At 41.6% G+C, this 15,674-nt stretch overlaps 1 protein-coding gene across 1 annotated transcript in view; it reads right to left on the bottom strand.

Moving 5' to 3' along the window:
- Positions 1 to 942: 942 nt before the first annotated feature.
- The window catches only part of PRKAA2 (protein kinase AMP-activated catalytic subunit alpha 2), a 38,020-nt gene continuing 23,288 nt past the window's right edge, over positions 943 to 15,674 (bottom strand). Inside the window, exons 5-9 of the mRNA XM_070748975.1 lie at positions 15,442 to 15,529; positions 13,928 to 14,152; positions 12,213 to 12,714; positions 3,527 to 3,653; positions 943 to 1,644 (exon numbers count right to left, since the gene is read on the bottom strand). Coding sequence (XP_070605076.1) covers positions 1,409 to 1,644; positions 3,527 to 3,653; positions 12,213 to 12,714; positions 13,928 to 14,152; positions 15,442 to 15,529 — 1,178 coding nt within the window. The 3' untranslated portion in view covers positions 943 to 1,408. The remainder of the gene's footprint in view (positions 1,645 to 3,526; positions 3,654 to 12,212; positions 12,715 to 13,927; positions 14,153 to 15,441; positions 15,530 to 15,674) is intronic.

The following is a 15,674-nucleotide window of genomic DNA, read 5'->3' as shown; positions in this document are numbered from 1 at the left end:
ATGAACAGCAGAAAGGGCAAAGTGGTTATGAAAGGCTGCGGTGAAAAGAATTCCTTCAATGAAAACGGAAACTCCTTAATAAAAAAAAATCTTTAATTAAAACTGGGGCAATGTTGCTGCTGGATAGCTTGCAAAAAGAATCCGTAACCCTGACTACCATCCACCACTCACAAGAATTATATTGAAGTGATTTCTGAATTTGAATGGTTTTCAACATCTAGGTTTGGGGTATTTCACATATTGAATGATTTAGTTTGCTTCATCTCTGAGGACATTTTTCTACTGGGGTGAAAAACAGCAGTACAATCCAGCAGCAACAAAAATGTAATAAAAATGTATTGCGATCAGGAAGAGGTTACTTACTGCTAATAACTGAAATAAGAGATGTTTCTGCATTGTCACCTCCTACCTTTAATAAAAACAGTTGTTTTATTTAATTTTACCCCAGTCACAAGAATTGCTTTATAATGAATCATCTATCTCAGATTTGGAGACCTCTGATATTGCTTAGTTCTAGATCTCTGCTCTCAAGTCAGCAAGTCTTGAATCCTGTTTAGGAGGTAGTCTGCAATAATGAGGAGGATATAAAAGCACTATTGACTTCTAAGCATACCAAAATCATTTCTATAGAAGACAAAAAATATATGAAACTTGGCCAAAGGCCTGTCATAATGTATTTTCAAACTTAAATACCTTGGTCTAAATTATAATTATTTAAAATCTGATATATTAAAAAAAATCAAAATTGCACTTTTCACTGAGCTACAGTTCTATTGTACAGGTAATTTCTTGCATGTTATAATATGTGGAAGAACAGCAGAGACAAACTTTTCTTCCATGAGTATAAATCTAAATTAATTCTATCTAGGATTGTATTGCTTCTGTTTTCTAAAGTAAGTTTTATTTATTCTTTTTTTAAAAGCCTTTTTTGATGGTCAAGTTTTCAGGAATACTATTGCACTGTTCATTCAACAAGGCATGAATGTTTTAGATCCTTCAACTGTAGAGGTTTTCAGATTTTTGGCAGCAGTGCAGCATCTGGTTTTGAGTGGCAGCAAGTAGAGTCCAATAGCTACCAGCCGTTGGCTGAAGGCTTCAATCTTCACCTTCGTTAAGCACTAACTTCACTGCTCATAATTTCTACCATGCCTATGAAACAACACCAGCAATCCCAAATTCCTGGAAAAAATACAGCGAAATCTGCGAACAGACTTACCTAAATCGAACACCTTTGTCTTCTCTCCTAAATACTGTATATAAAGTAATTTCTGGGTACAGAATCTGATATCTGTAAGTTCAAAATGAGGCTTCCTCTGCCACCTGCCATGTACTCCTGACTCAGCCTTGAGTACAGGGTTTACCAAGGCCTATGCTCACCCACTGAAATCAAGCCTCTGAATTACACCTGTCAGCCAGCCAGAGCCATAATGAGACTGGCACACATTTCAAAGAAGTCCAACGTATGGCTCCCAAAGCGTGGTGTCATAGAGGACATGCTCCCAGTGAAAGATCCAGTGGGGGAACCAGGAAGTGACTGGCAATCAACAGTGGCGGAGTCAAGACTTAGTCTTGGTCTGTGCAAACGAGCGGCTGAGCTTGAGCGTTGAGGCGTAGAAGAACCCGATCTTTGTTCCATGACATCATCTTGAAAACACAGAGAAATGATTTAAAACAATATTTTGTGCTTGTAGGAGGTTAAAATTCCTCTCTACTCTTAAATTTTACTCCTGACTTAGCTTTTATTTATTTATTTATTAAATTTGTATGCCGCCCCTCTCCGTAGACTCGGGGCGGCTCACAGCAGTGATAGAAACAATGTACAATACAAATCTAATAATACGAAGTTAAAAACCCATAATTTAAAAAAACATGCACACAACACACCATACATAAATTATATAGGGCTGGGGAAGATATTTCAATTCCCCCATGCCTGACGGCAGAGGTGGGTTTTGAGAAGTTTACGAAAGGCAAGGAGGGTGGGGGCATTTCTGATCTCTGGGGGGAGTTGGTTCCAGAGGGCTGGGGCCGCCACAGAGAAGGCTCTTCCCCTGGGTCCCGCCAAATGACATTGTTTAGTCGACAGGACCCGGAGAAGACCAACTCTGTGGGACCTAACTGGTTGCTGGGATTTGTGCGGCAGTAGGCGGTCCCGGAGATATTCTGGTCCGATGCCATGATGGAAGACAATTCACCTAACAAAAGATAGTTTGAAGAATAGACTGAGGTAAGCTCCTGCTCTTATTTTATATCTCCTCTTCCTCCTCATCACCATCATCACCCTCCTCCTCCTCCCCATTTTCATGAAATGGAAGCTGCTTTTACTAGCGGTCTCCTACGCAATCTCCAGATATCTCAGGCCATGAATTAATAGTCTCATGTAATTCCCCATTCCTATCCATAATTCCTAAACCTCTGCTGTCTTCTTCAGAGAAGAAGAAGGAGCTGTTCTGCCATAACTTCTACGCTACAAGAGTAACATGGGAAGACTTTTTAACTGTATTGCTACACTTATTTCTTTCAAGTCACGCTTTTCTTCAAACATTTTGCCATAATTATGGTCTTTGCTATTCTAGATTCTTACCAAATCCTTTCCCTCCCCTTTATGTTAAATGGCTTATAGCTGTCTTCAAAACTACTGACAGCTATCTCAACTTCAGTCCCATTGGTCTCAAGCAAAATGTCCAAGAATAAAATCATATATGCATGTTCCATTAAGTTCAGAGAGTGTCACTATCAGATAAATCAGTGTCTTTCAAACTAAGCAGCTTTAAGAAGTGTGGATTTTAATTCCCAAAATTCGGCAGCCGGAATGCTGGGTTGTCCAGTTGCCAAGTTTGAAAAATACTGAGATAACTCACTTAAGACTGTGATTCTGCTAAGACCTTTAATTTGTAAGCAGTATTGAAACTGGACTGAATTTTTAACAAATTTTGATCACTAGTTTGCAAATCTGGGGAAGCAGTGTGTCAATCTTTTATGAAACAGTTTTATGAATAAATTGCACGCATCTATGTTTCTCCAATTCCTTTTAATATCTAGTATTTATATATCCCATCCCATCCAAGAAAAGGGGGGGGAATCACAAAAGGGCAAAAAGAAAACCAAGGAATTGAGGAGGTTTTTGGAGATAATAAATTGAAAGTGATACTAATGATATAGAAATATGGAATCATCGGGGGAGGGGGATTCATCGCTTTTGTAGAAAATACTATTAGGACTTCAGAAATGGTCTGTGATCAGAAAAGGCTTGCAAGAATATTTCCTGCTGAGGGATTATTGTGAATCTTGCAAGAAGCAGAATTTTTTCGTTTTACCCATGTGTATCATTAATCTGTCACAGTTAACACTAAGTGATGACAAATGGACTGAAGAAGTGTTGCTAAACAACAATTGTTCTGACTAGTAGAATCATAAAGTAGATATAAAGTATGATTGGGGGGGAGAGAAAAGATGGAGCTGTTTGGGTTTGGGTGTTATTGTTTTTCTTCCTTCAAGTTTGGGAATGCTTGAATTTTCTACATACCATCGATGCTTTTAAAGTCCAACAGATAGCTGCGATTGTCCACCTGATACAACTGCAAACTCATTTTCACATAATTTCCTGTAACTGGATTCTTTCTACGTACTCGAAGGTGATAGGCATTCACCACCTAAAACAGATAATTACCATTTGAGAAAAACATAATTATGGAAAAGAAAAAAGAACGTTAATTTCACATTTCAAAAAATAATTTTGCTTAAAGCAAAGGAATGTAATAAGTTCAGAGGGATATAAAAACTTAATTATGGAAAAGGTAAAAAGAATTTTAATTTCATATTTCAAAAAATAATTTTGCATCAAGAAAAGGAATGTTGTCTCAGACATTTCTCTTCTGTAATCCAGTTCAAGTCAGTGAGATATACCTTTCAGGAAACTGAAAAAAAAAAGCATCTTAACTAGATTAATCTCAGTATTGGAGTTTGAGGGGGGGGGGAAATGAATAGGGTTTTCCACAATTCTGCAAAAAACTATCAAATAACATTTCCTTACAGATGTTTTATAAATGTCTCTTAAACCCGCTCGGTCTCTTAAACCCTCTTAGAACCTGCTTTCGGTTTTTTATTTATTTTCTGTTTTAGACAATGCAAGTATTCAGTGAAACGTGGTTGAGAAAGATGTTATTTATTCTATGTGAAAATTCTCCAACCAGCTTTCTTAATTATAGTTTTGTTCATACTGGAATTTTAGCATGTTGCTACCCTCTATCAAGATAAAATTTATTGGGAGTTGGGTGATTTAGAAATTTGATAGAGACAGATAGATGGATGGATGAGAGATAGAAGAGAGCGCGAAAGAGAGAGAAAATCTCAAAGGTGCTTTTTCAGGAGGCAATTGGACTTTCTGGGGTTTTTTTTGAAGACATTTTGCTTCTCATCCAAAAAGTTTCTTCAGTTCCGAAAGAAAGAAAAATAACATGGGGGAAAAAAAGATTGAAAACACATCAACAGTAACTGAATTTAAACAAGCCTGGGATAAACATCCATCCTAAGATAAAATACAGGAAATACTATAAGGGCAGACTAGATGGACTATGAGGTCTTTTTGTGCCGTCAATCTTCTATGTTTCTATCAAGGAAGCCCTCAGAACCTGTGGCTATCTCAAGTGGGCCTTCATCAAATCTCAAAATAATAATAATAATCCTATAGAAATTCATCCATAACAAACAACAAAGAGAACAATAAACGAAGCAATGTTTATGCACATTGCAGGCATATTGGAAAAGCTCAGGAGGATCTTCAACCAACATAACCGAGTCTGCGGAGAGGGGCAGCATACAAACCTAATTAATAATAATAATAATAATAATAATAATAATAATAATAATAATAATAATAATTTATTGATTGATTGATTGATTGGATTTGTATGCCGCCCCTCTCCGCAGACTCAGGGCGGCTAACAACAATAATAAAAACAGCACACTTCAAACCCAAGAATACACTAAGGCAGAAGCTTGTCCACCATAAAGATAAAATGCTGAGATCTAAACTGAGCAACGTGGAACATGCAGTACAATGCAGCGAGCCATGGGCAGATCTGTACATTGGGGAAACAAAACAATGACTTCATAAGCACATGGCACAACATACAAACACATGAAGACTAGATTCAGCAGTCCATCTGCATTTAAAAGACACAGGCCACTCTTCTGAAGACAGCAAAGTCCACATTTTTGACAGAGAGGACCGCTGACTTGAAAGAGGGGTCGGTCAAAGAGGGGGAGGGATACGACGTTATCTATCTCCAGTCTACAACATAGTCCTTCCAACAGTTCCAAGAAGACTCCGCACCCATTTGTACCACTCAGGTCAAAGATAAACCTCCAGGTGACCTTAACAATTAGGTAAAAGAATGCAACTGACCAGCTGTCTGCATGGAGTATAAATCTTTCCATTCTCCACCATCTATCAGAGCTGAAGAAATTTATTTATTTATTATTTATTATTTAGATTTGTATGCCGCCCCTCTCTACAGACTCGGGGCGGCTCACAACAAGACACAACAATTCATAACAAATCCAAATAACTTTAAAATATTTAAAAAAGAACCCCATTTTTCTAACAAACACACACACAAACATACCATGCATAAATTGTACATGCCCGGGAGAGGTGTTTCAGTTCCCCCATGCCTGACGACAAAGGTGGGTTTTAAGGAGTTTACGGAAGGCAGGGAGAGTAGGGGCAGTTCTAATCTCTGGGGGGAGTTGGTTCCAGAGAGTCGGGGCCGCCACAGAGAAGGCTCTTCCCCTGGGGCCCGCCAACCGACATTGTTTAGTTGACGGGACCCGGAGAAGGCCCACTTTGTGGGACCTAATCGGTCGCTGGGATTCGTGCGGCAGAAGGCGGTCTCGGAGATATCCAGTGCCATGAAGAGCTTTAAAGGTCATAACCAACACTTTGAATTGTGACCGGAAATTGATCGGCAGCCAATGCAGACTGCGGAGTGATGGTGAAACATGGGCATACCTAGGTAAGCCCATGACCGCTCTCGCAGCTGCATTCTGCACGATCTGAAGTTTCCGAACACTTTTCAAAGGTAGCCCCATGTAGAGAGCATTACAGTAGTCGAACCTCGAGGTGATGAGGGCATGAGTGACTGTGAACAATGAGTCCCAGTCCAGATAGGGCCACAACTGGTGCACCAGGCGAACCTGGGCAAACGCCCCCCTCGCCACAGCTGAAAGATGGTTCTCTAATGTGAGCTGTGGATCGAGGAGGACGCCCAAGTTGCGGACCCTCTCCGAGGGGGACAATGATCCCCCCCCAGGGTAATGGACAGACAGATGGGATTGTCCTTGGGAGGCAAAACCCACAGCCACTCCGTCTTATCCGGGTTGAGTTTGAGTCTGTTGACACCCATCCAGGCCCCAACAGCCTCCAGACACCGGCACATCACTTCCACTGCTTCGTTGACTGGACATGGGGTGGAGATGTAAAGCTGGGTATCATCAGCGTACTGATGATACCTCACCCCATGCCCTTGGATGATCTCACCCAGCGGTTTCATGTAGATATTAAATAGCAGGGGGGAGAGGACCGACCCCTGAGGCACCCCACAAGGGAGAGACCTCGGAGTCGACCTCTGACCCCCCACTAACACCGACTGCGACTGACCGGAGAGGTAGGAGCAGAACCACTGGAGAACAGTGCCTCCCACCCCCAACCCCTCCAGCCGGTGCAGAAGGATACCATGGTCGATGGTATCGAAAGCCGCTGAGAGGTCAAGAAGCACCAGGACAGAGGATAAACCCCTGTCCCGGGCCCGCCAGAGATCATCCATCAATGCGACCAAAGCAGTTTCCGTGCTGTAACCGGGCCTGAAACCCGACTGCTGGGGACTAGATAATCGGCTTCTTCCAAGGACCGTTGGAGCTGGAGCACCACCACCTTCTCAACAACCTTCCCCATAAAGGGAAGTTTGGAGACTGGGCGATAGTTATTAAGTACGGCTGGGTCCAGGGAAGGCTTCTTGAGGAGGGGGTGCACGAGCGCCTCTTTATAGAGTGTTGGAAAAACTCCCCTCCCCAAGGAAGCGTTGGTAATCTCCTGGACCCAGCTCCGTGTCACCTCCCTGCTGGCCGAGACCAGCCAGGAGGGACACGGATCCAGTAAACAGGTGGCGGAACTCACAGCTCCAATGGCCTTGTCCACTTCATCAGGTGTCACCAGATCAAACTCTTCCCAGACAAGTGGACAAGTACGTGCCCCAGTCACTCGACTGATTCGTTGTCAGTCGACTCTGTTTTCCAATTGGAGTCGAGGTCAGCCCGGATCTGAGCGATTTTATCAGCGAAAAACGTGTTAAAATCCTCGGCACTGCTCTGCAACGGCTCCCCAACTCCCCCCTGGTTAAGAAGGAAGCGGGTCACCCTAAACAGAGCTGCCGGGCAGGATTCCGCTGATGCAATCAAGGCGGCATGGTACGCGCATCTTGCCGCCTTGAGCGCCACTTTGTAAGTCTTAATAAAAGCTCTTACAAGTGTTCGATCAGATTCAGACCTACTCTTCCTCCATCGCTTCTCTAGGTGTCTCTTCTGGCGTTTCAACTCCCGGAGCTCCTCGTTGAACCATGGAGCTCTACGGGGTCTAGCGCCACGGAGAGGTCGCAAAGGCGCAATCAGGTCAAGAGCCTGATACATGATATATATAATTTTCAACATATAAACAGCCTGATTCTTCATCAGTAGTTTTCCATAAACATATATAAAAACTAGAGAAAAGAGATTGCTTTCCCTTGTGTTCATCAGGCAGTGGGACACAAGTCCTGCAGAACACAAGTCTCTGCAGAAAAAAGATGCAATGGTTGGAAATCCGGGTCAGCTGCTATGTACTTGGACTGCAATCGTGTGACCTTGAGGTGCTGCAATGGTTATAATTTTGACGACCAGCTGTGAATATTACTTGTTTAATGCTGTTGCAAGTTTAAATGGTCTCCGAATGAGTGGTCGTTAAATAAGGATCACTATATTTAAGCATTCAGAACAAGAGATAGGCTTGGCACAGTGACAGCAGTGTGTGTGTGTGTGTGTAAGGATGGAACATGCCCAGCTTCTGCTGCCTGTCCTACCCAACACCGCTAACCCAAACATTTCAAACACAGTTGTTTCCTTATCAGAGCCTTCCAAAGGGTCTGAAGCTAGAAGAAAGCGTGACCAATGCTGCGGTGCCATGGAGTTTCCCCTCGCTCCATAGAGGAACTCAGATATCCATGCCAGTCAGAACCATTGTGTAGGGGTGGGGGAAAAGAGGAGCACTTGCCGGTGGGCTGGAGGTGTGTGGCAAACCCCCTCAGAGAGTCGGCTCAGCCCCCTCGGCCAACGGCCAACAGAAGATGACATTTAACTGTCGTGCTAGCTATCCTGTCACATCAACAGGATTGAATTGTGGGACTGGAGTAATCTGGAAAGGAATAACTAAAGTAAGGTGCTGCAGAGGGTGAAGGAAACAGAGGCAGGTGAGTGATATCACCATCAGAAAAGTGAAAACAAATACTTTAATATTCTAAGGGGAACAAAAGGAGCAGAAATTAAGGAACGGCTGCTTAACCTGTGGATACAATGGAGTAGTAAGATTAAAGGAATCTATAACTAAAGCCCATTACCAATTATTTGGAAATGCTATATTATATAATTAATATAATTATTTTACTAAGAGTGAAGAGTTTCCTGTTCTGTTTATACAGGTTGATATTGCACATTAGATTGATGAATTGATAATGGTGATGGACTAATTTTTTGATTCAATATAATTATCAGCATAAATGTGAAAAACTAAAAATTAGAGAGAGTGGAAATAGACCAAAATAGACCCAAAAAAGGTATATTATGATAGCTTATTATTTTATATCTATTTATCATTTTAAATATTTATATTTCACTTCTTTTTATTGTATTTGTATTTTATATTGTTGTAAGCCGCCCTGAATCCTTCGGAATTGGGTGACATATTATTAAATATAACAAACAAACAAACAAATACCGTATTTTTCGCTCCATAAGACGCAGTTTTTTTCCTCCCAAAGTAGGATGAAAAATCAGCCTCGTCTTATGGAGCGAAGATGCAGGCAGGGAGGGGGGGGGGAGGCTGCGAATTCGGAAGCGCCATCCCGCCGGCTGGCTGCCTAGCTGCTGCCTGGCCCACCGTTCCACGTAAGCTGCGCCCGTGAGCAGGCGTGCACCCCCAAATACACCCGAGCGCCCTTTTCCACGGGTGCGCGCTCCCCATCCCCCTGCCAGCCCGCGGGGAGGTGGGCGGGGGCGGGGAGGTGTGGCAGTAGGAGTAAAGGGAGCCGCGGCCGCCCCTGCCTCCCCACGGTGCCTCCGGCCAAATGCGCCCCTGGCTTCTCCACGCTGCCCTATTGCCCGCCCGATCCGCCTCCTCTCCTCCTCTGCCACCTCCTGCGTTGGGGCGCGATCTGCCTCCTCTCCTCCGCTGCCTCCTCCTGCCTTGGGGCACAATCTGCCCCCTCTCCAACATCGCTGCCTTCTGCCTTGGGGCGCGATCCGCCCCCTCTCCTCCTCCGCCGCCCCCTGCCTTGGGCGAGCAATCCAGGAGTCCGGGACAGGGTGGCTTTACGCCATGAAGAGAAAACGGCCAACTTTTCCCTGCTGCCGGAGCCGTTTCCTCTTCATGGCGAAAAGCCACACAGTCCCGGACTCCGGGATTGCTCGCCCAAGGCAGGAAGCGGCGGAGGAGGAGAGGGGGTGGATCGCGTCCCAAGGCAGAAGGCGGCGGCGGAGGAGGAGAGGGGGCGAATCGCGCCCCAAGGCAGAAGGCAGCCATCTGCCCAGACAGAAAGGAAACAAGAGAGAGAAAGTGAGAAGAAGAGAGAGAAAGAGGGGGAGAGAGAGAGAAAGAGAGAGGGGGAGAGAGAGAACGAGAGGGAGAGGGAGAAAGAGAGTGGGAGAGGGGGGAGAGATAGCAAGAGAGGGAGAGAGAGGGAGAGGGGGAGAGAGAGGGAGAGGGGGGAGAGATAGCAAGAGAGAGAGAGAAAGAGAGAGGGAAAGGGGGAGAGAGGGGGGAGAGAAAGAGAGAGGGAGGGAGAGAGAGGAGATAAAGAAAGAGGAGAGAGAGAAAGGAAGAGAAAGAAAGAAAGAGGGATAGAAAGAGAGAGAGAGTGAGAGATGCTCAGTGAGCCTTTCTTTGAAGTTGCCTTTCTTTCTTTCTTTCTTTCTTTCCTTCTTTCTTTTTCTCTCTTGCTCTCTTGCTCTTTCATTCTTTTTTCTTTCTCTTGCTTTCTTTCTCTCCTTCCTTCCCTCATTCCATTTCTTTCATTCCCCCTCTCTATTTTTATTTCTCTTTCATTTTCTTTCTTTCTCTCTTTCTTGCTTTCTTTCTTGCTCTTTTTCTTTCTCTCTTTTACCTTCCCTTCCTCTATTTCTTCTTTTCTTTCTCCTTCCTACCTTCTTCCCTCCCTCCCTTCAGTCCTTCCTCTCTTACTCTCCCCTTTCATAAGTTTCCTTGCTTCCTTCCTCTGTTCCTGTCCCTTCCCCCTTTCTTTCTTTCTTTCTTTCTTTCTTTCTTTCTTTCTTTCTTTCTTTCCTTCCTTTCCTCCCTCCATTTCTTGCTTTCCTTTTCCTTCCTCCATTCTTCCCTCCCTCACTCCCTTCTTTCACTCCTTCCTCTCTTCCTCTCCCCTTTTTGGCTCAAAATATTTTTTTTCTATTTTCCTCCTCTAAAATCTAGGTGCGTCTTATCAGCAGGTGCGTCTTATAGAGCGAAAAATACGGTAAATAATATATGAGATTGGTTTGGATGTATTTGAAAAATCCATTATGCTGAGACTTGGAGAATTAAATGACTTGGAATAATGTAGATAAAATAATGAAGACTAATATGAGAAGAAACTAAAAAAAATATAGAAGTGAATATTGATCCTTATGGGGCATTTAGTTATGATAAAATAGGGGACAAGAAAAATGAATGCTGAATAAAATGATTAAGAAATGTAAGGAAGCAAATATGCCCATGTTATACCAACACTCCGCAGTCTGCAATGGTTGCCGATCAGTTTCCGATCACAATTCAAAGTGTTGGTTATGACCTATAAAGCCCTTCATGGCACCGGACCAGATTATCTCAGGGACCGCCTTCTGCTGCACGAATCCCAGCGACCAGTTAGGTCCCATAGAGTGGATCTTCTCCGGGTCCCATCAACTAAACAATGTCGTTTGGCGGGACCCAGGGGAAGAGCCTTCTCTGTGGCGGCCCTCTGGAACCAACTCCCCCCAGAGATTAGAATTGCCCCCACCCTCCTTGCCTTTCGTAAGCTACTTAAAACCCACCTCTGCCGTCAGGCATGGGGGAATTGAGATCCTCTTTCCCCCTATCCCTTTACAATTCTATGCATGGTATGTCTGTCTGTCTGTCTGTCTGTCTGTCTGTCTGTCTGGTTTTTATATTAATGGGTTTTTAATCGTTTTTAGTATTAGATTACTATTGTACACTGTTTTATTGTTGCTGTTAGCCGCTCTGAGTCTCCGGAGAGGGGCGGCATACAAATCCAATAAATAAATAAATAATATGCCTTAAAATTAAAAAGCAAGAGAAAAATAACTATTTTGGTAAATTAAGCTAATAGCGGTCAATTTGGGAGGGGGGGATTGAAATTAATTGGTAGAGATCCCAGAAGATAAAATTAGATTTTTTTTCTTTTTAGAAGCAGCACTTTTGTAGTAAAATATACCTGGAATAAAGTGTTATATTTAAAAAATTTATGAATGATTGATTAAAATGTATAACTTTGTATTTCATTATAATATTGTAATATTGGAAGGTATATTGATTTATGTATGGAGTGATGGAGAAAAAATAAAAAACTTTTTGCAAAGGCTCTGACTTACACTTTCCTTCCACCTCCTCTGCGTCTGACTGCTGCTAACTCTGCTAGTTACTTTTTTTCAATGCCTTTGTAATGTTGAACAGTCACTAAAGAAATGTTTGTAAATCAAGGACTACTTATAACATATTATATTTAATCTGTTTTATGTACATAAGCCTTAACTGATTTTTGACTGTAACCAATAAAACTGAATTAAACTAATACAAGCCTCCCTTGGACACATCCAAAGGTAGCATTCACATGTTTTAAATTAAATCATACATAAATACATAGAATTACTCATCTGAAAAGCCTTCAAGAGCCAAACAGCATGGCTACTCTTACCTTCCACTCAAAATCCAGATGTTTCATGGCCCGGTAAACTTCAGCCATGATATCGTAAGGCCTGCTTTGACTTCGTATTCCTAAATGCCACTTGGCTTTTTTCACAGTCGACGGTTTTGGCTTAGTGGTGTTCAATGCATCCAAAGAGCTTTTTGCTTTGGGACTATCTGCAACAAGAGGGGGCATCCTTTCCGGATGAGGTTTCACCCCTGGAGGGATATGCATAGAATCGTCCATAAAAGAGCCACTAGGTGGGCTGGAGGCAAGGTAGAACTCACTAGCCTGATTCATGATTCTCCGATTGTCAATGATCAGGTGATAAGCAACCGAAAGCTGGTCTTGAGGATCTCCACTGTACAAGCTAGCCATCACTTCTGACTCGGTGCATTCAAATTTCTCACAAACCTCTCTCACAGCATCATCATCCATGACATTGGCATCGTACGATGGATCTTCGGGGAACAAATAACTGGGCAGATCTTGCTTGAACCATTCGTGCTCTCTAGAAGAAAATAAAAATGTTACTCCAGTTAGAACAATGTCAATGTTTAACAGTATATTGAAATCTCTTTCAAATTTCTAAATGTACTTCATCAATGTTATGTAACTGGGCGGACAGTTTAAAAGTCTTCTTGAGATTATTCGATTGTGGGGAGCATCAGATGTGCTATTCTCATGGGTTTTATTATTATTATTGTCATCACATTATCACATATATCAACCTACACCTCTGAATCATTCTGCAGTATTCCTCACTGCCCAAACTTTCTGATATGAAAAAGTTTCTGTCTAAGGTTTCCCACTGGAAGTTAACTAAGGTATGGAAACCGCAAAATACTGCAAAATGCTGGGAAGATGATTGTATATAGGAAAAAAGACATGGCGCTTAATCATCTTATAACTATATTCCTGAGGATAGACTCCATCCACCTGAAGATTTTACTAAAATGTTATCCTTTGCAAGACGGAAAGGAAAACAATTTATTTTCCATCAAATTAAGACAGAATTGTAAAACAAACCAGGGAAAATGTTAAATGCTTGCACATGGACACTTGTACAAGTTTGATTTTAATGGCCAGAGGGTTATGATTCTTTAGGACTGATTCCTATGTTCTGATTAAACCGCTATGAAAAAAAGAATAATTGTAGAATATACTCAGGCAAGAAACTGTTGAATCCAAGGAAAAGGGGAACTTTAACTTGATAGACCTAGAGTTCATTAATATGAAAGAGGTCCCTTGTATCCCCCAAGAGAACATACATGCACAATCAATACTTCAAACCACATATTGCATGAAGATTTCAGATTTTTGGAATGTGGCATATTGGAGATATTGAAATAAGGCTGAAACAAAGGGCCGAAATCTAGTCCATGGAGTGGTATAATAACTATAGAGTACCATGATATAATTAAGGCTTTAATACATATTATATGTTCTTTTACCTAAACAGTTTTGCAACTTATTAAAATGTACCTTTATTACATACTATTTCATTTTCATTCTATGTTGTTATTACAGATTATTTTAAATCTCATCTCATTAACAATTAATTAACAATTTTCAGCCTACGTTTAATCAGATTGGAAATGATTGTCCAATCTCTTTCTGGTTATCAAATTACACAATAAACACATTCTTCGCTGCAACCCTCTTCTTTCTTGCTTTAGAAAAATGTTAATCAGCGGCATGTTAGAATTTTGGCACAGGCTTACCGTATGTCCTTGATGGTGGCTCGTTTGAGTGGATCAACCTGCAGCATATGCATCAGCAGGGTTGCTATTGAGCGGTTGAGATATTCAGGAATGTAGAAAACGCCTCCCCGGATTTTTTTAAACAGGGTTGGAACATGATCATCATCAAAAGGAAGAGTCCCACAGAGGAGAGCATAAAGAATAACACCACAGCTCCAGATATCCACTTCTGGGCCAGCATACAATCTGAAGAAAAGAAAAATGTCATTAATTATGTCTTAATATTAAATAGTTGGGGGAGAAGAGAAAAGCAGTGCTAAATAATTGCCTCCACTCAAAACGAAGACCAGAAATTACAGAACCCTCCTCCTCCTTCTCTTAATCATTTTGTGTTGATACCTCTCCTTTTTTATCTCTTTTCAAACCAAGTATTCCTAATATATTCTTTGGCACTCCAGGTTGTTGATACTTGGCAATATAGTACTGAAAAATCTGTTTGGTCATGTTTCAGAATAGAATAGAATTCTTTATTGGCCAACTGTGATTGAGTACACAAGGAATTTGTCTTTGGTGATTATGCTCTCAGTGTACTTAAAAGAAAATATATATTTGTCGAGAATCATGACGTACCAATACTTAATGATTGTCACATTGGATGTCTGATTACCATTTCTGGATGGTATTGGATCTGGAGATACAATCATGAGGTACAACACTTAATGATTGTCATAGGGTTCAAATAAGTAATCAGGAAACAATCAATATTAATATAAGTCATAAGGATACAAGCAACAAGTTACAGTCATAAAGTCATAAGTGGGAGAAGATGGGTGATAGGAACCATGAGAAAAACTAATAGTAATAATAATGCAGCCTTAGTTAATAGTTTGAAAGTGGTGAGGGAATTATTTGTATAGCAGAGTGATAGCGTTCAGGGAAAAACTGCTCTTGTGTCTAGTTGTCTTGGTGTGCACTACTCTATAGCAACGTTTTGAGGGTAGGAGTTGAAACAATTTATGTCCAAGATGTGAGGGGCAGTAAATATTTTCACAGCCCTCTTTTTAACCCGTGCAGTATACAGGTCATCAATGGGAGGCAGGTTGGCAGTAATTGTTTTTTCTGCAGTTCTGATTATCCTCTGAGTCTATGTCGGTCTTGTTGGGTTGCAGAACCAAACCAAACAGTTATAGAGGTGCAGATGACAGACTCAATGATTCCTCTGTAGAACTGTATCAGCAGCTCCTTGGGCAGTTTGAGTTTCATTATAAATCTAAAGCTTTCTGAGTTGGCACAGAAATAACATCTTTGTTGTGCTTTTTTGATGATGTATTTGATGTTAGGAGTTAATTTGAAATAAAATATTTCTAACTATTGGTCAACTCAAGGTATCTGTCATTCTTTTCTTTTTTTAGGCTGTTATTTCTTTTTAAAAATAAAATCATGTAGCTCTCATTACCTAAATAAGTTAATAACATAAACCATTTCACTTCATTCCCCAAGCATTTCAACATGCAACCATTTCCGTCATCTTCTACCTTCCAGAGATTACTTCCGGTGCTGCGTAGTTGGGTGAGCCACAGCTGGTTCTCAGGAATTCACCATCTGACATCATATTGGACAGCCCTAAAAAAAACGTTTAGATATTCACTTATAGAGATGAATCAAAAAGGTAGAAGAACTCAAACTGGGAAATTACAGTTGGAATGGAATGGAAAGGAAAGGAATAGAACAGCCAACTGTAAAATAATAAGAAATGAATTCTAGAGCT

This window comes from Erythrolamprus reginae, chromosome 3 (assembly GCF_031021105.1).
Source record: "Erythrolamprus reginae isolate rEryReg1 chromosome 3, rEryReg1.hap1, whole genome shotgun sequence".
NCBI classification, from domain to species: domain Eukaryota; kingdom Metazoa; phylum Chordata; class Lepidosauria; order Squamata; family Dipsadidae; genus Erythrolamprus; species Erythrolamprus reginae.
The sequence above is the reverse complement of the archived record's forward strand: the minus strand, read 5'-3'. Positions and strand labels throughout refer to the sequence as shown.